We start from the raw sequence: 25,400 nt of genomic DNA, 5'->3' as shown, positions 1-25,400 counted from the left end.
CAGAATTTTAAATATGTGTGTATGTGTGTGTGTGTGTGTGTTTAGTTGCTTAGTCATGTCTGACTCTTTTTGACCCTATGGACTGACTGTAGCCTGCCAGGCTCCTCTGTCCATGGGGATTCTCCAGGCAAGAATACTAGAGGTGTGTATATTCACTAAACATATATATATTCCCTAAATTACTGTATGCATATATATATATATATATATATATATATATATGTCCCCTAAATACATTTTCCCCTAAATATAGATACATTCTCTAAGACAGGGATTCTTAATCTAGAGTCAATGCATGTAAGTTCTCTGGAATTTTGCTTATAAAAGCAAAATTTGTGCATAAATGCATATACCCATTTGGAGGGAAGAGGTCCACAGTTATGGTCAAATAAAGAGCTAATAACTCCATGTCCAGAAGCAAAGAGAAAAGCCCCAACTCCATTTCAAGAAGAACCTGAATGACTAAGAAGTCAATATAAGATACAGAACATAGCAAAGGTAGAGACCATGAAATAACTCCACTTCCCTCATCGCCCACCTCCCCTCCCAAGGCACTGCCACCAATGATATCACGCCCTGCTGAACATCCTGGAAGCCAATCTTTCCACTTCAGTAACTAAATGTGTAGCCTTAACCTAACAGATGTTCAGTAACTATGGCTACTTTATAGGCAGTTTGATCATTTTTCCTGTGGGTTAAAAAAAAGTGATAAAATGAAAGTCTATAAATACAAACTGAAGTTAGGGGAGGCAGATCTTTAAGAATATAAAGATAACAATGAAAATCCTTGGATTTCATTAATATGGTTAACATGGCTCCGTTCTTCCAGTCATTTTCATCTCAATCTAAGCCATTATTCTTCCAACCATAACCTACTGCAGTCTTGTAACATAATTTGTACAGTCACTAGGCAGGTGAAATAGAAATGCACGTATTGTGATTTTTAGCTGCAGCCTCAGATAAAAAGGCTGTTTTATCAAACAGCCTTCTGTTTGGAGGATGGTATTTCAGTCACATTTCCCCTGCTGTTCCTACTGGGAGAAGATCTGGGAATGACGAAGACAGTCCTCACCAGACCACAGTCCCACTTTGCCCAAGATCACACACCTCAAGTCCATCACAAACAGCAAGTCACCAAGCCCTTCTCTCCTTTCTAGGCACTCCCCAGGGTGCACTCTCAGTCACCAAAATTGGGCTGATTATCTGAGCCTGTCACTTCAGAAAGGATGCTCAAGATGCTCACACTTATATGGTGTTTTGTGGGCGGGGAGGAGTTTAAAATGCAGCTGGGGGGGGGTGTCAACAAGCCCCCCAAAAAGGTTTGAGAAATTCAGCACTACACCTAGAGTTAGCTGCTCCCACCACACACGTCCAGTTCTGAGGCCTCAATATCTCAGCTTTTATTTCCTTCTAGGATGACTTCACATGAACCAGATTCACCCGTTTATTATTCTTTTTTTTCCTCCTAATAATTTTTTATTGAAGTATAGCTGATTTACAATATTATATTAGCTTCAAGTGTGGTGGTGGTGGTTTCGTCGCTAAGTCGTGTTCGACTCTTGTGACCCCAGGGACTGTAGCCTGCCAGGCTTCTCTGTCCACGGGATTCTCCAGGCAAGAATATTGGAGTGGGTTACCATTTCCTTCTCCAGGGGGTCTTCCCGACCCAGGAATCGAATCCGGGTCTCCAGCATTGCAGGTAGATTCTTTACCTACTGAGCTGTGAGGGAAGTCAAGTGTACACCTGTTATAATTACTGAATGAAGGAAGGGGAAGTCCGGAGGGCCAACAGCGGAGTGGGGTTGCCTAAGGTGGGTCGGCATGAGCCCCTCTAGGCGCAGTTCCTCCGCCATCCTGCAGAGGGCAGCAGAACGCCAACGAACGTCCGGGCTAGACCCCGCCCCGCCTCACCCTTCGGGGAGAGGGCGGGCCCTGCCTCACTTTACCACAGCCCCACCCCAGGAGCCCCGCCTGGTGGCAGCCAGTTTCCATTCGCTCTCGCTAGAAAGCCCTTCCAGTCCGCGTTTCTATTTTTACAGAGCCGGCTGCGTGAGGCATGGCTCCGGACTCCCCAAGGGGCAACAAGGCCCAAAACGGGCTGCTTCCTCGCAGCAAGTTGCCGGCTAGGAGTACCTCCACAAGCCCCGCCCCGCGGCCGGGAGGCGAGCTGCGCACGCGCGGCCTCCGCCACCCACCCGCCCATCCCCGGAGGCCTGGCCCAGAACCTCGGCCGCGCGCGGGTACCTCCTGGAAGGACACTTGGGGGAAGGAGGCGCTATTGCCAGGACCAGCCCGCAGGGCCCGAGAAGTCTCTCACTGCCTGGCCCCGGCCCTGGCCCGGATTAGAGCTCGACCCCACCTACCGTGAGCGGCCGGGACAGCTCTCACCCTCCCCGCGGCAGGCTGGCCCGCCCGCGCCAACGAAAAGGCCTAGAGTAGAAGCATTTCCCACCCCCACTACAGGGAGGTGGGGTCTTGGGAAACTGGGGCGGAGCCCAGGCCTGATGTGGGCGGGACATCTGGGCCCCAGGAGCTGATAACTGGAGTGCTCCGAGCGGAGGGCTACCGGGGCCGGAGCCCCTGGTAGGGAGGTGGAAGAATAAAGGCACTCCTTAGAGTTGCCCAGCTTCCCTGGGGGCTCAGACAGTAAAGAATTGGCCTGCAATGCGGGAGGCCAGGGTTGGGAAGATGCATCCCCTGGAGGAGGGCATGGCAACCCACTCCGGTATCCTCGCTTGGAGAATCCCCATGGACAGAGGAACCTGGCTGGACACAGTCCATAGGGTCGCAAAGAGTAGGACACGACTGAGCGACTAAGCACAGCACAGCAGAGTTGCCCTGGCAGAGTAGAAAGAATGCCAGACGAAATGCAGGAGAGGGGACCACGAATTTGGACTTGTTGAAAAACCGAAAGTCAAATTTCCGTACCCTACCGTGTCTTTTTTATTGTTTTGTTTTTAAATAAAATGAGGGGCTTGAACTTCACTAGATATTCTCTCTTGGGTCCCACCAGCACGCTAGTTAAGAGATGAGTCTCCCAGGCATACTTCCCCTGGTCTGACCTTATCTTGTACCTCTCCTGCCTCCTTTCTCCCTCCATCCACCGCCATACTTATGCTCCATCACCAATCCAACTCATCTTGTACCTTGTGTAACTTAGTTTCACTCCATCTGGACACCCAAGTCTGAAAAATTCTCCTCATCCATGTTCCACAACCCAAAGTCCTCTTAAGGCCAGCCCCAGTGCTGCTTCTATGTAAAGTCCTTCCCACTGTCCTCAATCAGAATTTATTGTTTCTTCCTCTCTGCTCGCATTTTTTTTTTTTTTCCCAGTTCAGTTGCTCTGTCATGTCCAACTCTTTGCAACCGCCTGAACCGCAGCACACCAGGCCTCCCTGTCCATCACCAACTCCCGGAGTCCACCCAAACCCATGTCCATTATGATGGTGATGCCATCCAACCATCTCATCCTCTGTTGTCCTCTTCTCCTCCTGCCCTCAATCTTTCCCAGGGTCAGGGTCTTTTCAAATGAGTCAGCTCTCCGCATCAGGTGGCCAAAGTACTGGAGTTTCAACTTCAACATCAGTTCCTCCAATGAACACCCAGGACTAATCTCCTTAGGATGTACTGGTTGGATCTCCTTGCAGTCCAAGGGACTCTCAAGAATCTTCCCCTTTTGTCATACATTGATATGAATCAGTTATTTTAAGAAAAAAGAAAAAAGAGAAAGAGAGAAAAAAAAAAGAAAAAAAAAGAATCTTCCCCAACACCACCGTTCAAAAGCATCAATTCTGCACTCAGTTTTCTTTATAGTCCAACTCTTACATACATACATGACTACTGGAAAAACCATAGCTCCCATAGCATTCTTTTAATCTTTATTGAAGACTGACTTCCACTTTGGATTTTAGTTAGTAATTACATGTCTTTTATTGTTATTGTTTTGATGCACCATGAAGCTTATGGGATCTTAGTAGTTCCCCCACCAGAGATCGAATCCACACCCCTTGCATTGGAAACTCGGAGTCTTAACCACTGGACCGCCAGGGAAGTCCAGTAATTACATGTCTTTTTAAATCATGAGTGTTTGAGAGGGGAAGGACCATGTCTTATCCATATCTGTATTTCCAGGACCTTACACATAGGAGATACTCAATAAATATCAGTTAAGTGAATGCTAGGGTTTGAGTATAGATCGTTCACAGGCAAAATATCACTCATTCATTCACAGCCCCTGCTCTAGAATAGGTCTAACTAAGAAAGGAAAAGGCAAACACACCTATTGGGAAGTGAGACTTTTGGGGAGCCCATGTGAGACACACAAGTACATCCTCTCCCTGGGAGAAAGTGGCGCCTGCGATCTGGTTCTCCAGCAAGCTGGGAGGTAGGATTAAACTAACCAGAGTAGGAATCCTAGTAATTACTGGGACTCTCTTCTGCTAGGCTGAGGGCACTGGTCCCCAAAGTCAGGCAGCAAGTCAGCTGTCTCTCCGGGCTCAGAGGGCCCTCTTTCCTCATTCCCAGAGTCTTGGGGCAGCGGGCAGAGGCAACGGAGAGGTTGGGGAATGCAGGGACACAGGTTTTGGATGGAGAAAGGAAGCTCGTACTCTTGATCTGCCCTCTCCTTAGACTTCTGAGGCATCGGAGCCTCTCGGGCAGTGAAAGGAGGTGGCAGCCCTTGCCCTAGACCTCGCTCAAGCCGTGTCCCTGCAAAAGACAAAGTGGTCAGGTCATTGCCCAACCCAGGGAGTGATGACTTCCTGGCCACTCCCCAGTCTACCGGGGCCTGGCCTCAACTTACCAGGAATGGTGTTCTCTAGGAGGAAGCCCAAGAGTCCCGCCAGGAAGATGGGCTCTGTGAGCAGTGAGCGCAGTAGCACATCCAAGGGGCTCCAGCCTACAAGGGGTTGGGACCAGGCAGGAGGGGGACTCTGACGCTATGCAAAACCAAGGGTCTAATACTTCCAACCTAAGCTTAAGTACTGGATGGAGGACAGGTCTTTCTGAATTGTTCTATCTCCCCCTCCCTACTTTGTCCCCCTGCTCTCTATTTCCCACACCCAGACCCTTCCCACAGGACCCCTGCTTAACACCCTATCTTCTGAGCATCCATGTGCCTTCCAGATATGCTTTGATCATTCCAGGCTCCCTGTCTTTGGAAAGTTTGGTATTAAAATCCCCAGCCTTATTTCCTACTTTTCACCTTCTATGCTCTAGCCTGAGTTCCTCAACTTCAGTACTACTGACATTTTGGACCAGATACTTCTCTGTTTGAGAGAGGCTGTCCTGGGCACTATAGGATGTGTAGCAGCATCTTTGTAACCACTAAATGCAAGTAACCTCTCCCCTGCTTATAACAACCAAAAATGTCTCCAGACATTGGCAAATGTTCTCTGTGGGGCAAAACCATCCTCAGTTAAAATCACGGCTGTTTGCTGAGCTGAGCTAACAAACTAAGTTATTTGCTGCTCCTGGGACATATGCTATGACTTCCTACTTCAGCATCTTTGTTTACCGTGGTTCCTCGGTGGGTAATGACCTTCTCATCAAATACATTTCAATCTTACCATCCTTCAAGACCAACTCAATGTTACTTTCTCCATAAAAGTTACCCGGGTCATCTCCAAAACAAGCCATCTCTCTCACTGCAGAGCATCACAGCTCTTTATCTGAACCTTTCTAGTTACATTTCTACACATCTCATCTCTTTTACTAGACTGTAAATCTACAGGCACCTTTGTATCCCAAGGAAGCTAGCATGGTGTTCAGTAAATACTTGCTAAACAAATGGACAGACTATTTATCCCCAAGCCCAGAGAAGGGTGTGAGGCCTGGAGTCCAGAGAAACTCAAGCCTTGAGCCCTTGCTTGCCCACTGCCAGGCAACTCCTCTGTCCCTCCCCCTCATCCCACCTGTGCTCAGTAGGACTGGAGCTTCCCGAAACCACCTCGGCAGCAACAGGGCCGTGAAGATGGAGAAGCCAACAATGAAGACATTCCTCCCAGAGTCAATGTCAGCCAAGTGGAAGCTGGAGAATCCAGTAGACAGAACCACGGCCTGGGTCACCCCCAGCACCCCACCTGTCTCATCCGGAAGTAATCAAAGAGGTTGGGAGAGGGCTGGCACAGCAGAGTACTTACTATAGGGCGGGGCAGGTTGTGATGGGCAGAGACCATCAAAAAGCCCAGGAGCCCAGAAGCCCAGTCAGGAGGCCGAGATGTGACTGAGAAAACGAGGGCAGCTGCCACATACTCACAGCCATATGCTAGGGAGGCTTCTCAGAAAGAAAGGGTGTCACCCACAAGCAACCAGCTGGGCCCTGCTGAGGGATCCCGGTTCAATACCAGTGCTGCCGAGACATCCGCTCACCAAGAACAGGCCCACTCACCAAGCACAGGCAGCGGGATGGTGGTGAGGAGCTGGGCTAGCCTTGGGGAGAGCCCCAGCGCCACGCAGAACAGCCCCACCAAGTGGGCCACTCGCCGAGGTCCAGCCTACATGATGAAGAGACACTGGAACACACCTCCTCGACCACTCAAGCCTTTTGCTTGGCCAACACCATCTCATCCTTTGGATCCCAACTCAAATGTTACTCTCCCAAAAAGCATTCTAAAGGGCTCTCTCTTACTCAACCCGCTTCCCAGCCCCTGCTTTGTTTTCTTAATAGCACTTATCACTTTTGGAAATTATCTTATTTGCTTTTCTCCTAACGTGTCCGCCTCTCTCTTTCTTGAAGTCCTCAAGAGAACAGGGACTTATCTGACTCCTTTCTCTCTAGAACCTCAGCCCTGGTACAAACGCCTGAGGCACAGAAGGAGCTCAGTAGTGATTTAGTGTCTCCCTCACACTCCTAGTCCCCACAACTTCTAAGCATCTCTGTCAATGAGATGGCCGCTGTGAAGAGCCTGACAGAGGGCTGGGCACAGCAAGCCATCTGTTCCCTTCCCTCTCTTGCACCTCCAGCTCCTCTCCCCACACCCCTGTTCACATACCTGGAGAAGACCCACTGTGCCCACATTGGGGAAGCTGGATGCAGTGCCCATGGGGCTTCCCAACAGCCCAGCCAGCACACTGCCCAGTCCCTCCAGGCTCAGCCCTCGGCTACAGGCGTGCGGAGGTGGAGAAGGCAAATGCAGCAGCTGGCCACAGAGGGCGTAGCAGCCCAGGGAGCTGGTGGAGGCTGCCAAGGCCATGGAGATGCCTGCAGCCAGAGCCCTGGGTGTCAGCAAGGGCCAGTCCCACTCAGCTGGGGAGGGAGAAGGAGCCACTTTGGGGCCAGACTCAAGTCTGAAGCATCCCCCTGCCTACAAAAGCCTGTGACACAAGAAGCCTAAAGGCCCCATTGTCTTTGAAGATAATGTCTTGGGACAAAACCATCAAACTCAAGGTAAAAACCCATTCATTCCTTTACTGCGATCTACAAGGTCCCTTTGGTCTGACCCTTACCTCTTTCTCTAGCCTCATCTACAACCACACTCTTCATCATTTCTTTCACTCCAGATACATTGGCCTTTGTTTCAGGCCTTTGTACTTGCTGCGCTGCTGGCCACCACAGGGCCTTTGCATATGTTGTTCTCTCCACCTAGAATGCTCTTGTCTCTTGCCTTTCCCTAATAAGCTCCTACTCATCTCTCACATCTCAGCTCAGTGATCACTTCCTCAAGAATGCCTTTCCTGGGAAATCTCTGGCAGTCCAGTGGTTAGGGCTCCATCTCTCACTGCTGAGGGCCCAGGTTCAGTCCCTGGATGGAGAACTAAGATCCCACAAGCCATGTGGCATGGTCAAAAAATAATAATAATAAATAAATAAAAATAAAAACCATTAAAAAAAGAACGCCTTTCCTAACCTCTCCAATAAAGTCAGATTTTTCCCATTATAAACCTTCATCATACCAGGTACATGTCCTTTGCTGTATCTACTACATGCAACTCTACATTCACTTAGGTAACTATTGAATTAGTATCTGTATTCCCTGACATATTATAAGCTTCCTGAGTGCAGGTTCTGAGTTCTAGGAGAAAGCCTACCTGGGTGAGGCAGCCAAAACCACGGTGCCTTGGTGGGGGCAGACAACTCCCCGGGGATGATGCTGAGACCCAGAAGGGCAGAAACAATCCACACACAGGCCACTGGGATCAGCACCTGAGGGACAAGACTCAGAAAAGAACCCCTCCCCCAGAAGCTTCCAACCTTCTTAAAGGGGTAGACAACAACCAAGTAGGGGCCAAGTGAGCAATCCATGCCAGCCCTCCTAACTCCAACTGCCCCGCCCAAACCCCCACCTACCGAGAGGAACCTGAAGGCCAGGATGTGAGTATGGGTTGAAGAGGTTGAAGCTGGCCTCCAGGGACGTGGGGGTAGCAGGCAGGAGCCCAGGTGCTGAGAACAGACCACCATGAGCACAATCAGCCTAGAAGAGGGAAGGGGCTTTAGGGGCAAGAGGAAGCTTGACCCTGAGGCAGGGAGTAGAGCTGGGAGGGGCAGGATACCACGAAAGGGGGCTCCAGAAAAGAATGCCCTCGTAGAGAGGGATGGAGGGCATCTTGGGGGTCAGTGGGAGACAAGGTATAAGCCAAGGTGACTAAATGAATCCAGTAAAAGTCTTGGATTCCAAAGCCACAAGTGTTATCCCTGCTGAGACAGCTGCTGGACTGGTAGAGTAGCAGCTCTCTCCTCCCACTCCCACATAGCCCACCAGGCATCATGCCTCTCAGGACTTACTTACAGCGATGCCAGGCCCCAGTGAGTGAAGCAGAGCAGAGCTACTTCCCTGTAGACAGAGAGCCCTGCCACAACCAGGCTGGGGGCCAGCACTAGGGGCCCACAGCGGGGTAACAAGTGGCCAGGACCCCCCAACAGCCCCAGAGTGGCCTGCAGCAGCCCAGAGATCACCACTGCCCCGGACACCTGGTGGAGAGGAGAAAAGGACAAAGAGCAAACATTCTCCTTGATCAAGGTGACCTCAGCCTGGACTTCTTAACTAATTCCAGGGAGTTCGCTGGAATCCTAGTGGTTAGGACTGCAGGCTTTCACTGCCATGGACCAGGTTCAGTCCCTGGTTGGGGAATTGAGATCCCACAAGCTGCATGGTGTGGCAAAAAAAAAAAAAAAACCAACAATTCCAGGAGGGGTTCCCCACCACCACCTCTTTCCCCTAGAGCATCTCAGTTCCTACAAAATGGAAACAAGAACCTCCCCAACCCCAGGAGCACTCTTAGTCCAGCCCTCCTCCTCCACATCCCTAAGCACATACCTCTCGGATAGAAGTGTTCCAGAGCTCCAAGCCATGGCAGCCAGGCCCCCCACAGAGGCGCATCACAAGGGAGGCTGGGAGAAGTTGGGGGCGTGGAGAAGAGAGATGGAAACAGGATGGAGAACCACTGCTCTACAGTTCTGGTTGGCGCCTGGCCCTTTCATCATTGCCCCATCTCAACCCTGCACCCAAATCCACCTGTGTGCTCAGAGGAGCAGCCAACCCCACCCTCACCCTGTGCCTTTGCTCTATGCTCACAGTTTCCAGGTGTCTGGAGAGCCAGAGGTAACTTCTGACTGGTCAGCACCAGGGCGGGGATAAGAAACTGTAAGGATGGAGCCTGGACAAGAGGCAGCCTGTAGGAACAGCAGGTCTGGTAACGTGGGGGCAGTCGCCAGCCTCCCTGAGCCTTGCCTCCCGGCTGGGACCCTATCACCTTCTCTCCAGGGAGTTCCTCTCACCTGCTGCCCATCCAAGTTTGCAGGGAGGTAGACACGCCACATGCAAAGAGGCTGGAAGCCAGGAGCTGGGCAGGGGAGAAAGAGAGTCCTCCTGCTGGGAGACTTTGAAGCAAGAGCAGGTGGGAGGTGCAGAGTAGAGAAGCCAACACCAAGATATGCTGCGGGCGATTAGGCAGAAATACATATTTCCAGAGGGTTTCTCATGCCACACCTACACCCTCCAAACACCCTCTTCAGCCAGCAGCAGCAACCCAGGCACCTCTGCCTCCTACCTGCAGAGCCAGAAGACAGCTGAGGCCCCAGGGAGGAGGCCCGCACAGAGAGGCCCAAGAATGAGAGGGGGGATTTTGGACATCAGGTGGCCGTGGCAGGGGAGCCAGGGTGCTCTGGGAACCCGCAGACTGGAGCTGTATGGCGTTGGGGGCTGACTGGCTCATACTCCCTGCCTTCTATCTTGTCCTGGCCGCCCTGGGCCAGAGTTAAGTAGGGAGAGAGAGAGAGAAAGAGGTCAGAGTTTGTATGAAGTTAGCTGCCTGGAGCAGGGAGGGGGCGGGAGTGTCAATGAAGCAGAGCGAAGAGATGAGGGATTTGGGGCAGGACACAGCCCTTTCACCTTTGCCCAGCTCTTGTGCAAATTCCATCACCCATTAACCGGGGAACCAAGTTCTGAGTCCCTCCCCCTCCCAAGAATCTCCATCTGGGTCTCCAGTCCCAGGATAGGAGTGGTGGGGAGGAAACCGCCCCCTAGCATAGCCAGGGGAAGTTTGATAGACTGTACTACCTCCTCACCACTGCCATTTGGAACCATCACAATTACACAGTAGTTCTCAAGCCTTTTAGGGTCAAGCCTCCTGGACTACCTCAAGAGAAAACATCCCTTCGTCATGTATGACAACTGTGATCACAACTCTGTATACAATGTCCTCATTGTAATATAAAGAAGCAATCAAAGTGATTTATTTTTAAAATATTTATTTGGCTGCTCCAGTCCTAATTAGGGGAAGCAGAATTCTCAATCCTTGCTGCAGCATGTGGGATCTTTAGTTAGGCGTGCAAACTCTGAAGTTGTGGCATGTGGGATCCTGTTCCCCTGACCAGGGATGAAACCCAGGCCCCCTGCATCAGGAGCATGGAGTCCTAGCCACGGGACCACCAGGGAAGTCCTCAAAGTAATTTAAATAATGTATTTCACCATGGGAAAGCTTGGGTCCAACTAAACTGGAAGACAATGAAGTAGCCTAATGCCCACCCCTCATGTGGAATTGCCATGGATGCAACAGCTACAGTTCCAACTAATACTGGTGCTTCCCTGATGACATGTGTACCATCAGCAGTGCTGCCATTCATGACCCAGTGTTCCAAAAGAGTGAACAAGTTCTTCGTAAAGTGCTGAACAAAGCGTAGATTTAATGTACAGAGATGCATTCCTGGGAAACAGTCTTTTTCCAAATGGGCAAAATCTATTCTGTTTACATGCTTAGAGAAAATAAGTAGTTCCAGGCTCAGATAAACAGTCATACATGATGTCCACCCAGTCATTCAAAAGTTGCCTTGGGAATTCTTCATAAGAAGGGAGTTCCTGAGCCTTTCTGGATGTGTAGCTTACTATATAGGCTAACTAAGTGCCAGTAAGTCCCATCCCTTCAAATTTTTGTCAACCAAAAAATGCCCCATAAATTTCCACATGCCCCCTAGGTGGCAGCACCACCCCCACTGTGTATCTTCCTCTGTGGTCCCAAATCCTCTCAGCTCAGCTGGCTGCTCTTCTTTCAGTGATAACCCAGCCTAGGTCTTCTCTTTGGTGGTGGTTTAGTCACTAAATTGTGTCTGACTCTTGTGACCCCATGGACTGTAGCCCACCGGGCTTCTCTGCCCATGGGATTTCCCAGGCAAGAATACTGGAGTGGGTTGTCATTTTCTTCTCCAGGGTATCCTCCTAACCCAGGGATTGAACCAGGGTCTCCTGCATTGCAGGCGGATTCTTTACCCACTAAGCCACCACGGAAGCCCTTAAGCTAATAACCACCATTTGTCAGCCCAGAAAGGAAGTCAGCAGACAAAGTATCCTTTAGATTGCCCTCAAGGAGCTCATGGGGCTCTACTGGATACTCTCTCCATGACATGGGCCTTGGGATCCACAAAGATGGCTCTCACTCAGAACTTGTGACAGACAGGGTTACACCGAGGCAGGGCACAGTCACCATCTGTGCCCCACTGCACCAGTCAAGGAGTGTTAGGGGCCCCAGGGTGCTGGGAGCAGGAACGAGGAAGCAGCTTGATATGAGAACCTATGACCATCAAACAAGGACGTTCTGGAATGGGACTCAGAGAGAATGAGCAGCAGGATGATAGGATGAGGGAGTAGGGAGGCTGAGAAGGAAGATCTGGAGAGGAGAGTTCTTTGAGGGCTGCTGCAGAAAAAAGAGTCCAGGCCATGCAACTAAAACTGTTTATTGAAACCTTAGTTCTACAAAAGCGTGAAAAACCCAGATATAAAGCAGTGGCCAGAGAGGCCTGTGAAAAGAACACCGAGGAGAGGAACCGGAAGAGAGGGAAGCCCAGGAGCAGGGGACTAAGAAGAGAATGTTGGAAGACAAAAGGGCCGGGGTGAAGGTCCCAGCAGGCCCTGGTTCTTCTAGACTTGGCGCGGGTGTGGGAGGTTCCCCCCTCTCCTGCCTTCCCTCAGCAACTCCCACCACCGGGGGCCCTGTCAGTCCCCGCCTCTCCTACCCCAGGGACATCAAACAGACCCTCATCAGTGTTTCCTCCCTCCCTCACCCAATCCTAGGAAACTCAAAAGCAGAAGTCTAGAAGAGCCCAGGGGACATGGAGAGACAGGGGCCTTGCCCCTGTCCACCTGTGACACGCCCCTGGTCACTGAGCTGAGGCTTTCCCTGGAACCACCACCGCCCTGGCCAGGCAGTCAGCCACTGAGGGACAGAAGAGCAAGTGACCTTCAGTCCTTCTGCCACACGACCCCCTTAAGCTCCATCACCCAGGAGGACAGGAGACCAGCCAAGGACCCAGATCAAACTTTGCCCCTCCAGGTTCTCAGGGACTCCCAAATCCTCTTAATGCATTCCTGAGAACCCTACCTAGCCTGGGAAAATGAAAGACTTCAGGCGGGCCAGTTCCATAATGCTGAAAAGGGAACATTGCTGGGGCTGTGGGAGCAGAGGGGGCATTGGGCTCCAAGGCCAGGGGGGAGCCAGGCCATGGGAGTGGGACCAAGGACTGGGGGGCCCCGTGGGGACAGTATGGTTGAGGTGATGGCAGGCATGGCAGGTTGGGGAGTCCTTCTGGAGCTTCTGGCAAAGGGGGCAGTTGTGAAGAAGAGTGGGGGGAGCAGGAGGGTCTGGAGGAGGCAACGGTGGGGGAGTCAGCGAGGCTAGCAGACTGCCCCACAGTGAACGCAGCACTACATCGCCTTCCAGGCAGCCGGTGACGTTAGCAGGAGACGGCAGGCACTGTGGCATGGGGGAAGGTATGCAGGGTTCCAAAAGGCACCTGGAGGCCAGTCCAAGGTCTGGAGGGCCAGGCGGGGGGCTGCAGGACAGCCCTAAGGACTGGTGTATTACGGCCATCGATGCCACAGCGAGGGCCACGCTGCTCACATATGCCATAGCCAACAGGCAGGACAGCTGGGGGAGAGGGGTTAAGAAAGGTCAGTGCCCAAATCCCCTTCCCCTGAACCCTCTTCTAACTGTCTTTAACACACCCGCCCCTTATCTCTGGACTCGTGGACTCAACTTAGAGCTCTCAGTCACCATCTACTTCCAACCCCATCTCCTGAGCCATTCTGTATTTGCTTTACATTATCAGCCAGCTCAAGCTCCCTCTGCTTCCTGACCCACCTCACCTTTGCCAGCCGCTGGCAGAGGGAGCCCAGCGCCAGTTGCCAGGCAGGCTGCTCCAGCAGCACACACAGGTCTGTGTAGGTGTACCAGCCCCGCCGGCGCCCCTGCTGCTCAGCCACACTGCAGGGATAGGAGAAAAGACACAGAGGGTCTGCAATCTTCCTGCAGCTGGCCCACCAGCACCCTCATTCCCCTGGGGACCCACCAGGGAACACAGGTGAACTTGTCCTAGGTATACCCATTGATTCCAAAGATGAGGGTGAGACCAAGATCTGCATTTTAAATAAGCTTCTCCCACTCTTCCAAAGGTGACAGAGGACAGCAGACTCGTTTGGGAACCATGACCTTGGGCAATTCTCTTTCTCGTTTTCTCCCTCCCCCCAGTTACACAGACCCTCACCTCTGTTTAGCTCCTATGGCTTAAGCCTCAGCCTCCAAATCCTCAAGTCCCTCTTTCCAATTCCTAGAACCTACCAGCCCTCCAGCCAGCTCAGCACCTCAAAGATTTCCCGAGGATCAGTGTAGAGCCGCCAATCCTGTGGATAAAGAGAAGAGCATCCAACCCGACTTGGACATGAGCCACAGTCAATTAATAACCAGACCCACAGCAGCAACTACAACCTCCACTACAGGTAACACTTGGCTCTTACCATGTGCCAGATACTGTTCCAAAAACTTTTATGTATTAACTTATTTAATCACCACATATCTGGTTTCACATTGCACCCTCCATTAAAAGCAAAGAGAAAAAAATAATCCTGGGAATGGTTCATGCCCATAGGAAGCCCAGAATCTAGGGAAAGGCAAAGTCTGGAAGCAAATACCCAGAGCCCAGTAAGATAAGCTCTGGCTCAGAGTGTACTCTGTGGGACCTGGAAGACTGACAATGGGAGGTCTCCACTTCTGACTTCACCATGCCAGGAACCTCCAAAGACTGTGCTTATTCCAGAAAAGCTAGAGGGGAAGATGCTAATAAGGGAAGACATAAAGAGGACAAACAGAAAAATAAATAAAGAGACCAGAGAAGGCTGGGAGATAAAAAACAAAGGATGAAAAGAACATAAAAACAGGTCAGGAAAACAAAGCAAGAGAGAGAAGAGCTATTCACCATGGCACTCAGGAAGCCCCTCTCCAGGGCATTAAGAGTGGGCACGGCCACACCCCCAGCAGCTCCCCATTCATCATTGAAGACCTCTTCCTCCTCCCCTTCGTCATAGAGGTACTTACTGGCCACCATCTGCAGAGGAACCAGAGGTGGTATCAGTAGAGCTCACACCTGGCTCCGGGCTTACCAGGGAGCTGAAGGGAAGGGGGCATCTTACCATGGAGATCAGGAACAAGTCAGAGGATGACACGTGCTGTAGGTAGTCTGGGTTTCTATGCCGGAGCCGCTCAATGTATACCAGAGCCAGCATCATAGCACACGGAGAGATGCAAGCCTCTCTGGATATCAGAAAGGATTAGGAATTAAATGCAAGGATCTTTCAGTTCTTGTAACTTATGATGCTCATCCCTGTTACAAGTTCTCTTTAGAGATAACTGCTCCCCTCTCTCTAGAGCCCAAACACTCTCACTCTGTATCTCTGAACTGTGGACTCACCGGGACACATGGGCTACATATTTCTTCTGGAGCCGGCGAATAGGACTGGGGGCTGCCTTCTGGAGCAGTTCCACAGCAATATCTGCAGAGGCAGAAGGATAACAGAGTGAGCAAACAACTCCCCCACAGCTGTGCCCACTGCTATCAGCAGAAGACCCAGATCTACATTCTCTGGGGTCTTGGAGACAGGACCACAGTAACAAAGCAGAGATCCAATTCTCCCACGCTGAAACAAAAGGCCTATTCCAAATATGAATTCCAGCTCCTTCCAACAGGAAGGCTTATTTCCCTGTCACCTGCAATTAATTACCTAGATGTGTCCTTCACTCTAGCTCATTTGAGAAGATAAACATGTCTTGTTCAAGGGGGAAATATACGATAGGTATGCTTGGAAAATTAAAAAGTTTCTAGTCTATAGGTCAAGAATAATATAGATTTGTAAGGCAGCAATATTTCCTAATCATCTGGATTTAAGGAAAAAATGAAATACAAATCTAGTCCTTACACCTGTCAAACATACTAGCTACCAAGAGGCAGTGTAGTTCACAGGCTACACCTAGAGTCATTTTGATGATGGCTGACAACCCCACTTTCAGGCTTCTCACTTGTCGGGTCGTACAACACTGTCTAACCTGCCACGGGGCTGGAGAGCTCCTCCAGAGTACAGTCAGTTTCCCAGTCCCAGCCATAGTAGAGTCTCCTTCGGATTCGGGCACTCAGCTTCTGGTGTCCTGGGAGGAACTGAAACGGCAGGAGTGGGGTGGAGGGTGAAGGGCAGGAAAGGGTATGATGGAGATCCTGGCTCCTGGCTGGAAGGGGTCTACGGGGCGGTAGGCCTGCCTCACGGCTAGTGGGGCCCGCGCCCCACCCGGCCCCGCATTCTCTGGATTGTTTGCTAGTGGCACTCTGTCCACAGGGGGTGGAGTCCTCCTCACCGAGGGCTCTGGAGGAGAAGTTCTCCAAGAAGGGTCCGGGCTGGTTACCTCCTACCCCATTCCTGTACCCCGCGGCTCTCCCCATGGGCCCAAGGAGCCAGGGCCTCGAGTAGGCACGGGTGGAGCGGCTACCGCCTAGTTTCCCGGCAGAGCCATCAGGCGAGCTCGCGGCCCCGCTCGGGCTCCGGTAGCGTGGCGGGCGCGGAGGGAGCGCCCACGGTCACGGCTCCAAGCGCTGGGAGGCTAGGGAGGCGGCGGGCCGCGTGCTCACCGTGAAGTCCTGGAAGCCGGTGAGGGAGAAGGTGCCTTCTTCGTCCAGCAGGAGCCCGGCGAGGTCCATCGCGCCGCCAGCCACTGCCCTACGAAGGGAAGGGAACGAGTTCTAAAGGGGCCGCGGAGCCGTCCCTGCCAGCCTGCCCACCTGTCCGCCGGCCTCCCTCACGCGGGCCGCCGCCCTTGCCGGTGCAGCCCCCTCCCCTCGCGCCAGCCGCGGCAGGCGGGGCCGGGCAGCAGAGCCTCTTCCTGTTCCGCTCCGGGCGGGGCTCCTGGCTCCCGGCTCCCGGTTCTGGCCTCCGGACTCGGGGCGTGGAGCTGCAGGGCCTGGGCGCCCACCTCACCGAGTAGAGAGGAGTCCTGGCTTCGAGGCGCGTGCTGTGCCTTTGCCGCGCCGCGCGTCTGCCCGGTGTTTACAAGCCGCGGGGGCGTCGCGGGCGAAGTCAGCACCGGGCACTTCCTGCTGCCAGCTGGGCCGAGCCGCCGGCTTCGACCGCTGGGAAGGAGCTGGGCTAGAATTCCTGATATCGCTGAGCCCCGGCGTGTCTGAGAAATCGGGACAATTCCTAGGGGGCCATGGCACACGAGGACGAGCGAGCCCGTCTGACCCTTTCGTGCCGGTGTAGATATAAACGTAAATAAAACAAAGACTCGGGACAGGGAGTTGCTCGCGATTGTTTTCTTTTAAAGGGGAGATGTATGCACACACAGAACAATATACATTTTAAAAATAAAAGCAAGAGTACACAAATTTTAACTGGTGAATTGTGTACAAAGTAGCAAGGGCACTGATTTTTGGCTATATATATTGCAGAGATTAAATGTTCTCAAGGGAACACGTAACAACACGCTTGTTACGTTGGAAGCCTCAATAAATGGCGTTAACGCCCCTCCTCCCCCGCCAAGAGTAAATAGCACCTAGACAGGGTTTTTAGATTTCGAGACCCCAATATCTCGCTTAAGGGATTGGAAGGAGTTCCAATGCGTGAAGGCGGGAGAGTTTACAGAAAGTTGGGACGGAAACAACTTTTCTGTGTAGCCGAAGCTGTTTTTGAGTCGATCGAGTCACGCGCTGGTGTTTGTTTATTGCTGAGGGGAGGGAACTGGGAGGACCAGTACGTCGAGGGTTGAGTAAAAGGACGGCCGCCGCCCTAACCAGAGCAGAAAGATCCCACGGGGGCATCTGGAAGCTGACTTCCTGCCGCTTCGGGTCGCCTCACACCAGAAATCCAGGCCAGGACCGGCCGCCCTAGCCGCCCTGCCCACACAGAGGGAAGAAAATTGGCTGGGGTGGGCGAAAGCGGAGATACAGCCCCTCTGTCAGGAAGAGGCAGACACCGCCCGGCGCCGCCAAAACACACACCTGCGTAGGAGCAGGGTCACCCGCAACCCCCTGCGCGCAGGCGCCGGTCACCCTATCCCGGCGGTTAGGGCACATCACGTGCCGGGCTCGTCGCTCCGCCGTCACGTGACGCCCGTCCGCGGCCTGGGCGGCCCTCTCCGCTGTGTGCGCCCCCTTCCGCCTGACGCGCCCCAGGCGGCGGCCGCGCAGCCCTGGCTCCTCGCGGGCTCGGGCGGCGGCTGCGGCGGGGCTATGGCGAGTGGCGGTGGCGGTGGCAACACCGGCACTGGTGGGGGCCCGGGGCTGGGTCTGAGCCTGGGTCTGGGCCTGGGTCTGGGCATGGGTGAGGCCACCGGCGAGGCGGAGGAGGAGGCGGCCACGGCCGAGGCGGTGGGACGCCTCGCCACGACGCTGTGGCTGCGGCTCCGCGGCTGGGAGGCGGCGTTGGCCGCAGCGCAGCGGCTGCTGGTGTGGGAGAAGCCGCTGCACAGCCTAGTCACGGCGGCCGCGCTCAACGGCCTCTTCTGGTAACGGCCGCGGAGGAGGGGGCGGGGCCGGGCCGCGCGGGAGAGCGGGGGCGGGCGAGCCCGGAGTCCCATTCCCGTTTCTGGGCAAGACGCTTGTCCTGGAGGGCTGGTCCACCTCCTGGTGTTTAAAGATCGCTGTCAGCCTGGGGTGCCCCGTTCCTCTGTCTTCCGGTGTCGGATTAGGCCTGGAGGTTCCCATTTCCGCATCAGTGGGCGCTTCTCCGCCTTTCGCGACGGGTATAGGAGCCTCCCTCACCCACTCATCGCTGGGGTGCCTGTCTCTCCCTAAGGTTGCTGTCTTCGTCCTCCCTACGGCCCTTCTTCCTACTCAGCATCTCACTTTTGGCCTATTTTCTGCTGGATTTGTGGCAGCCTCGCTTCCTCCCAGACATCTCTGGTGAGTGTGACTTGATTCATTCAGCAAGCCCCAGTGAGCACTTGTTTTGTGCCTGACCCACCCGGATTGGGTTGAATGGTGAGACGCATGTACCGCAGGCCACCTGCCTCCCAAAGCACGACTGCTTACTTCCCCAGATGGGAAATAAATTTCCTCTTTCTCAAAATTCATGTTATCGTGTGTGGTTGTTAAGTCGCTAAATCGTGTCTGATTCTTATCCATTGAGTGGTGATGCTATCTAACCATCGCATCCTCTGCCGCCCTCTTCTCCTCCTGACTTCAGTCTTTATTGTGTGTAGTAGTAGTAGTAAAGATTGTGGACCTCTGCATCCAGATTGCCTGGGTTCCATTGCTTGCTTCCCGTTTACCCTGTATGTGACCTTATAAAAGTCACTCGATCTCCAGTTTCATGAAGAGGAGGATATTCTTGAATTTATAAATACATTTCATATGCTTATGGTAGGGTTTCACGTATGGTAGGAGTATTAGATCTTAACCAGGGTTTTCTTGTCCACATGTTTACTTAATAGACAGTTTAGAGAATTGGGTGCCAGGTTGTGTGTGAACTGTTTGGGGTGTATGTACATGTGAATGTGAATAAGATGGGGTTCCTGTTGTTGAAAAGGGTAAAGTCTGAGGAAGGAGACAATACAAACAACATAACAATGTAATACTTCCTGCAAATGGCATTTGAAGAAAGCGCTTTGGGACTGCAGAGGAAGGGCAACTGTTTCTGGCTCGGGGAGTATTTCCCAGAGCTCTGCCCCTCAGTAACTTGTCTCCCTTCCCTTTCTATAGCATCATCCCCGGAGGAGCCACACTCTGACAGGTGAGTGCAGACCACCCTTTGAAGAACAGACAAATGTCCACACCCTTGCTTTGGTGCCAGTGTCACCACCACGGTGCAGAGCAATCCGGAGTTCTGTGGGCACAGCCCCCAGCATAGTGAATGCACCGTAGCTGGCTTGGTCCTGGGTTCTTGTGTAGGTGTTTGTGTGCCTGCTGTTTTCAGGGCAAAGGGTTGGGAGCCACAGGCTTTGTTTCCCAGGACCTAGACAGCCTCCCATTGGGAGGCAGGGTTGTCCACTTCCTTAGACTACAGAGCTCATGGGCATTCTCAGAGGGATTTGAGTGCCTAGGAAGCTGGTGTCTGAGGCCTCCAGGGGTCATATCATGTCTCCCCAGTGAGGGTGCGGGGTCAGGAGCCCGGCCGCACCTGCTGAGTGTGCCCGAGTTGTGCAGATACCTGGCTGAGAGCTGGCTCACCTTCCAGATTCATCTGCAGGAGCTGCTGCAGTACAAGAGGCAGAATCCAGCTCAGGTAACCTCCCCCTCATCACACAACAGTGCTCTACCCTGTGGAGAAATGGAGGTGGGGATGGGGAGGAGTGACTCGAATTCCTTGACTGGAGACGAAGGATAAGGCCTGGGGCCTTCTTAAGGCAAAATTTACTGCTAGTAGCCTGATACAAGACGCAGAGTAAGCTTTTGGTGTCCTGACACTATTTCTTGCCAAGAGAGACCAAGTTTGAATTATAGGTGTTTGGCTATGTCAGTTGCAAACTTCCTGAATCGATGATCCTGGGCATCCTCTTGACTAAACTGGATCACTGCGTTCTCAGAGGAGATACCCTTCCTTCCACCAGTGGAGCAATGATATTTCTTTCCCCGGATAAGTGGAGCACATACCTCAGTCTCCTGTTCTTCTTAGACCCTGTGCTCTTCTCTGCAGTTCTGCGCTCGCGTCTGCTCTGGCTGTGCTGTGCTGGCTGTGCTGGGACACTATGTGCCAGGGATTATGATTTCCTACATTGTCTGTGAGTAGCATCGGGCCCCTGCCCTTTCCAAAGCCCTTTCTTTGTTTTCTTTTCTTGGACTGACCCAAGGGGGGTTGTTGCAGTCTCTTTGCCCAGTTACCCACGTACTCCTGAGATCTTCAGGAGGATGCTGTGGGATTGGTGGAAGGAGGGCAGTGGATGTGGGAAGAAGTTGGCACAGCCTCAGGAAGGGACTTTGTCTCCTTCAGCCTTTCCTGTTTAGGCATCAGTTGAATGAGGGCTCTTAGGTAATAGGCATAGGGAGCTCTGAGTGGACTCTCTGACCCTCAGTGCTGAGTATCCTGCTTTGGCCCCTGGTGGTGTATCATGAACTGATCCAGAGGATGTACACGCGCCTGGAGCCCCTCCTCATGCAGCTGGACTACAGCATGAAGGCAGAAGCTGATGCCCTGCATCACAAACATGACAAGAGGAGTAAGGGGATCCCATGACCCAGGAGGGGAAGGCGGGGAGGACCTTGGTTTGAGACTTGTGAAATGCCCTGGGATTTAGATACTCTCCAGACCTGTGGCTATGTTTGTCCCCCACCTCTGTTCCTGCTTGGTCACTGCCCTCCTGTTGTTCTCCAGAGCGGCAGGGGAAGAATGCACTGCCCGGAGGGGATGAGCCACTGGCGGAGACAGAGAGTGACAGCGAGGCAGAACTGGCTGGCTTCTCCCCGGTGGTGAGGTCCAGGGGTCCAGGGGCGATGGGCTGTCGAGTAGAAGGCTGGGGGAGAATCTGCTTTAGAGCAGCGACCTCTCAAGGGGATGGGAGTCGGTGGCAGGGCAGGGATGCTCCTGGAAATGGGCTCTCTCACCCCTTTGTCTGTTGTGTTTATCGTGGTTCCCCTGCAGGTGGATGTGAAGAAAACAGCACTGGCTTTGGCCATTACAGACTCAGAGCTGTCAGATGAGGAGGCTTCTATTTTGGAAAGCGGTGGCTTCTCTGTCTCCCGGGCAACCACTCCACAACTAACTGACGTGTCAGAGGGTATGGGAAGTCCTTTGTCCTTCCTGATCTTCCTGTTCCCTGTCTTGGGATGCTGGCTGTGCTCTCTGGTGATTGCCGCCATAAATGTTTTCTTTGGGGAGCCTATCCCCTAGTTGTACACCAAGTTCCTAAAAGACCTTAACACCTAAGGCCTGGCCTAGCATCCTATGTCCTGAGTTCTCATCCTTGAGCTGAATGGCCCATTGCAGCTACTCAGAACAGCAGGCCCATTCCTGGCCCTTTGTTTTCTGCACAGATTTGGACCAGCAGAGCCTGCCAAGTGAGCCAGAGGAGGCCCTGAGTCGGGAGCTAGGGGAGGGAGAGGAGACAGACCTGGCCCCTCCCGAAGACCTGCTGGGCCCCCCTCAGGCCCTCTCACGACAAGACCTGGACTTGGAGGAGGAAGAAGATGTGGCATCCAAGGAAACCTTGCTTCGACTCTCATCCCCCCTTCACTTTGTGAACACGCACTTCAATGGGGCAGGGTCTCCCACAGATGGAGTGACGCTCTCCCCTGGAGGACCAGTGGAGACACCAAGCCTGGAGGCAGCGAGTGGTGACCTCACCACTCCTCCCAGCACCCTGTCGCCCCCACTCGGCCTTGCGGAAAGTGACCCGGTCCCCTCCCCCTCCGTCCTCCCGTCTCTGCCCCAGGACTCACCCCAGCCCCTGCCTGCCCCTGAGGAAGAAGAGGCACTCACCACTGAGGACTTCGAGTTGCTGGATCAGGGGGAGCTGGAGCAGCTGAATGCAGAGCTGGGGTTGGGTCCAGAGCCAACATGCCCAGAGCCCCCTGACGCTCCACCCCCTCTACCCCTAGGGCCCGACACCCTGTCTCTGGTACAGTCAGACCAGGAGGCTCAGGCCGTGGCAGAGCCATAAGCCTGGGGGAAGGAGTTGCAGGCACAGTAGGGCTTCCTGGCTAGGGATGTCACTGTTGGCTCCTTTCCCTGCTATCCTGGGGAGGAGCAATATGTGGGGAAGCTGGCTATCAGATGGAGCCAGTCCACCCTCCACCTGCCTGCCTGCCTGCCTGCCGTCCCAGGCCTGGTACAGTACCTGGGATTTCTTTTAAGTTTGTAAATAATTTTACATTTGGGTTTAGTGGTTACGAACAGGGCTAGGGGAGTCCTTCCCACTTGCCTCCCCGCCTCATCTCTAGTCTCATTCCACAATGCCCCAAGCCCTGACGGTCTGTCCTTTTCTTTTTCCTCCTTTCCTCAGGGACCTGTGCTGCTCTGTCCTCGTGTCCCACTCGGTTGTTTAGTTCAGGCACTTTATCATTTTTCTTTCCTATCCCAGCCCCTCTCTGCTTTACTTCCCTGCTGTGTCCTGTCCTTAGCAGCTCAATCCCCACTCTTTACCAGCTCTTCCTCCCCAGCAGGCCCCAGCTAAGCTTTAGGGAGGCTCCCGTCTGGGAGGTACAGATGAAACCTGGGGTGGTGGGTCGGGTCAGTAGTTAATGCACTTGAGTCACTGTAGCCCGTGGAACCTCCACTGCGCCCTTACCCTCGTTTGTCCCGGCCCTTCCCTATTCAGGATGAGAGCAGGGATCCCACAGCACATACGCCAGCGCTGTGGTAGTGAGCAGGACCTCTGTCTTGTGGGGCAAGGGACTTTCTTAGGGAGGAGTAAGGAGATCTGTTTCTCTGGGCCATGGTCCAAGTGTGGTGGGACCCCCTACTAGGGTCAGGAAATGGACAGTAACATCTGTGCAGGTGTTGACTGGAAAAATAAAGTGTTGATGGCTACAACTGCTGCTGCCTGCCTCACTGTGAGCTCTGTCTCCCTCACTCTGTGCTCTGCCCCTACTGCCTTGTCCCCTGTTTTGCTCCTGGCTGTTTATTTAGTTTGGTGCAAAACAAGGCCAGAAGCAAGGATTACCCTGACAGCCGTAACCTGCCCTTAGCAGTTCTCTGTGATATGCATAGTAAGGTTTAGCATGTGCAAATAAGTATGTGCAGGAGGAAACTGCTTTGGCTTCCCAATCAGAAATTTGAGACCATTGTGCACCACAACAGTTGTTTTCTATTGTTGTCCATAAGCTTAACACTTATCATAAGTCCTTACCTATCTATGTGCTGACGGTTAACTCCCTCAATCCTCATTTGTCTCTCCTGATAGAAGCAAACAAGCAGGACTTATACCTGTATTAAAATCGATTCCAAGGGACTTCCCTCGTGATCCAGTGGTTAAGAATCCTCCTGCCAATTCAGGGGACGCCGGTTTGACCCCTAGTCTGGGAAGATCCAACATGCTGCAGGGCAACTATGCCCATGCGCCAAAACTACTGAGCCTTTGATCTTCACCTACTGGGCCCCTGCGCCACAACTGAAGCCCTCTCACCTAGAGCCTGTGCTCCACAACAAGAGAAGCCTGTGCATCACAGCTTGAGAGGAGCCTCCACTCGCCACAGCTAGAGAAAGCTCGTGTGCAGCAATACAGACCCAGTGCAGCCATCAATCAATCAATAAAATATTAAAAGAAAAAACTTTCCTGGCAGTCTGGTGGTTAAGACTATGCTTCCACTTCCCTAGTCATGGAACTAAGATCCCACATGCCACAGAGCACAGTCGAAAAAGACACAAGACTGATTCCAAGCCCAGGAACATGAAACAGTGTCTACACTAACAATGCAACATTCCTACTCGGCACTCCTCTAGGTGATCTATACTAACTTATATTTTTCTATCAGGACCCTGAGATAAGATACTGTTATTTTATAGAAGTTACCTTTCACAAAGCTATGGCCTTAGTTCACGATGGAGCCAGAATCCAAATCCAGGAAGTCTGGCTCCAGCAGTCACCCTAGAATAGGGAGCCCCTGTCCATCAATAGGGCCCAGATGAGAAGATGCTCAAGGATGTGGGAATGATAGAGGGGCAGTCTGCTTATCTCAGCTTCACAAAGACTGGTCGCTTAGCAGTCCTTGCTCTTTGGGGAAGAACAGCGTTCAGAGGCCTGAACTGGACAGATGGCCTTTTTCATGAGTTCACAGCCTTGGCCTCCATTCAGCTGGAAGCTCGATCTGGCAATGCTGCCTGGCTCCTTGAGGTTGACTTCTGTGCTGCATCTTTTCTAAGTATGTGAGAATTTTTCCCTTTCATGTGTTTCACATTTGCCTGAAAGGCTTTCAGGGTTTCAAGGGTCCTCCCTGTCTTGCTGTTGGAGGAATATGAGCTTGTCATCATCTAGAAATGTCTGAAGAGAATGGGCAAACAGTTCTAATCATCAAACAGACAATTGTGTTCTAACAGCTAGTAATATAATGTTGCTGCTCATAGACTTAATTTTAGGCTGTATTACTGGGAAGAATATAATACCTAAGGTGTACTGTGCACAAATTAGAATACTTCCATAGGGTGACTTGCTGTGCTTGTGGACAAATTGACAAATTGAAAAATTGAAGAGTGCCAAGAAGAGAATCACCAGAAATAAAACACTGAAAATACCATCACATGGAGCACATGGGGAATTGTGAAGGAACAGAGAATGTTTAAGCAAAGAAGGAAATGCAAAATTAAGTCACTTCAGTGGCTATCAAACTTTGCTGGGTTATCTATAGGACTTCTGAGGGTAGAAAATCTTTGAGAAGAGTTTGATTAATAATTGTGTAGGCAGGTCCATTGACAGATGAATGGATAAAGAAGTTGTGGTATATACACACAATGGACTACTACTCAGTCATAAAAAGGAATGCATTTGAGTCAGTTCTAATGAGGTGGATGAATCTGGAACCTATTATACAGAGTGAAATGAATCAGAAAGGGAAAGATAAATATTCTAACACATATATACAAAATCTAGAAAAATGGTACTGAAGAATTTATTTACAGGGCAACAATGGAGAAACAGACATAGAGAATAGACTTATGGACATGAGGGGAGGGGAGGAGAGGGTGAGATGTAAGGAGAGAGTAACATGGAAGCTTACATTACCATGT

General features: G+C 52.3%; 4 protein-coding genes across 9 annotated transcripts in view; 1 reads left to right on the top strand and 3 right to left on the bottom strand.

The window, feature by feature from the left end:
- Positions 1 to 2,496, bottom strand: part of NHEJ1 (non-homologous end joining factor 1) — an 89,999-nt gene extending 87,503 nt beyond the window's left edge. Inside the window, exon 1 of one of the 2 annotated variants that reach the window (XM_043910004.1) lies at positions 2,364 to 2,496. The gene's annotated coding sequence lies outside the window, so the exon portion shown is untranslated. The remainder of the gene's footprint in view (positions 1 to 2,363) is intronic. The other variant, XM_043910005.1, reaches the window with a different exon arrangement.
- Positions 2,497 to 3,861: 1,365 nt separating this feature from the next.
- Positions 3,862 to 10,389, bottom strand: SLC23A3 (solute carrier family 23 member 3). Of its 3 annotated transcripts, none has more exons than XM_043909997.1 (12): positions 9,988 to 10,349; positions 9,716 to 9,780; positions 9,513 to 9,610; positions 9,255 to 9,328; positions 8,727 to 8,908; positions 8,288 to 8,411; positions 8,029 to 8,143; positions 6,993 to 7,246; positions 6,389 to 6,494; positions 5,913 to 6,080; positions 4,802 to 4,897; positions 3,862 to 4,707 (listed from the first exon to the last, which is right to left on the bottom strand). In XM_043909997.1, exons 1-12 carry the CDS (start codon positions 10,150 to 10,152, stop codon positions 4,421 to 4,423), a joined length of 1,734 nt encoding a protein of 577 aa, XP_043765932.1. In that variant the 5' UTR covers positions 10,153 to 10,349; the 3' UTR covers positions 3,862 to 4,420. The 3 variants fall into 3 exon arrangements, with proteins under 3 accessions (XP_043765932.1, XP_043765931.1, XP_043765933.1); XM_043909996.1 differs by having other exon boundaries at positions 9,716 to 9,873; positions 9,988 to 10,342; XM_043909998.1 differs by lacking the exon at positions 6,993 to 7,246 and having other exon boundaries at positions 8,029 to 8,074; positions 8,288 to 8,380; positions 9,716 to 9,873; positions 9,988 to 10,389.
- Positions 10,390 to 12,150: 1,761 nt separating this feature from the next.
- CNPPD1 (cyclin Pas1/PHO80 domain containing 1) lies at positions 12,151 to 17,032 on the bottom strand. 2 transcript variants are annotated; one of them, XM_043910002.1, is made up of 9 exons: positions 16,720 to 17,032; positions 16,379 to 16,466; positions 15,805 to 15,913; positions 15,173 to 15,254; positions 14,895 to 15,015; positions 14,681 to 14,809; positions 14,047 to 14,108; positions 13,575 to 13,692; positions 12,151 to 13,356 (listed from the first exon to the last, which is right to left on the bottom strand). In XM_043910002.1, exons 2-9 carry the CDS (start codon positions 16,445 to 16,447, stop codon positions 12,811 to 12,813), a joined length of 1,236 nt encoding a protein of 411 aa, XP_043765937.1. In that variant the 5' UTR covers positions 16,448 to 16,466; positions 16,720 to 17,032; the 3' UTR covers positions 12,151 to 12,810. The 2 variants fall into 2 exon arrangements, with proteins under 2 accessions (XP_043765937.1, XP_043765938.1); XM_043910003.1 differs by having other exon boundaries at positions 16,725 to 17,032.
- An 823-nt stretch (positions 17,033 to 17,855) lies between these two features.
- RETREG2 (reticulophagy regulator family member 2) lies at positions 17,856 to 23,207 on the top strand. Of its 2 annotated transcripts, XM_043910000.1 has the most exons (9): positions 17,856 to 18,249; positions 18,540 to 18,646; positions 19,445 to 19,475; positions 19,832 to 19,967; positions 20,379 to 20,463; positions 20,755 to 20,898; positions 21,054 to 21,148; positions 21,321 to 21,456; positions 21,713 to 23,207. In XM_043910000.1, exons 1-9 carry the CDS (start codon positions 17,975 to 17,977, stop codon positions 22,336 to 22,338), a joined length of 1,635 nt encoding a protein of 544 aa, XP_043765935.1. In that variant the 5' UTR covers positions 17,856 to 17,974; the 3' UTR covers positions 22,339 to 23,207. The 2 variants fall into 2 exon arrangements, with proteins under 2 accessions (XP_043765935.1, XP_043765936.1); XM_043910001.1 differs by lacking the exons at positions 17,856 to 18,249; positions 18,540 to 18,646 and having other exon boundaries at positions 19,460 to 19,475; positions 19,920 to 19,967.
- Positions 23,208 to 25,400: the final 2,193 nt, after the last annotated feature.

This window comes from Cervus elaphus, chromosome 8, assembly GCF_910594005.1.
Source record: "Cervus elaphus chromosome 8, mCerEla1.1, whole genome shotgun sequence".
Taxonomy (NCBI): domain Eukaryota; kingdom Metazoa; phylum Chordata; class Mammalia; order Artiodactyla; family Cervidae; genus Cervus; species Cervus elaphus.
The sequence above is the reverse complement of the archived record's forward strand: the minus strand, read 5'-3'. Positions and strand labels throughout refer to the sequence as shown.

Bases quoted from the DNA above. Each gene is read 5' to 3' on its own strand.
- RETREG2 (XM_043910000.1), top strand. From the start codon at position 17,975: ATGGCGAGTGGCGGTGGCGGTGGCAACACCGGCACTGGTGGGGGCCCG. The intron at 21,149-21,320 runs GTGAGGTCCAGG...GTTCCCCTGCAG, and splicing joins TGGCTGGCTTCTCCCCGGTG to GTGGATGTGAAGAAAACAGC. The intron at 21,457-21,712 runs GTATGGGAAGTC...TTTTCTGCACAG, and splicing joins ACTAACTGACGTGTCAGAGG to ATTTGGACCAGCAGAGCCTG.
- SLC23A3 (XM_043909996.1), bottom strand. From the start codon at position 10,152: ATGAGCCAGTCAGCCCCCAACGCCATACAGCTCCAGTCTGCGGGTTCC. The intron at 8,412-8,726 runs GTAAGTAAGTCC...TCCCTCTTCTAG, and splicing joins CACTGGGGCCTGGCATCGCT to GCTGATTGTGCTCATGGTGG. The intron at 6,081-6,388 runs GTGAGTGGGCCT...CGGATGAGACAG, and splicing joins CATCCCGCTGCCTGTGCTTG to GTGGGGTGCTGGGGGTGACC.
- CNPPD1 (XM_043910002.1), bottom strand. From the start codon at position 16,447: ATGGACCTCGCCGGGCTCCTGCTGGACGAAGAAGGCACCTTCTCCCTC. The intron at 14,810-14,894 runs GTAAGATGCCCC...GTTCCTCTGCAG, and splicing joins ACTTGTTCCTGATCTCCATG to ATGGTGGCCAGTAAGTACCT. The intron at 13,357-13,574 runs GTGAGGTGGGTC...CCTCTCCCCCAG, and splicing joins TCTGCCAGCGGCTGGCAAAG to CTGTCCTGCCTGTTGGCTAT.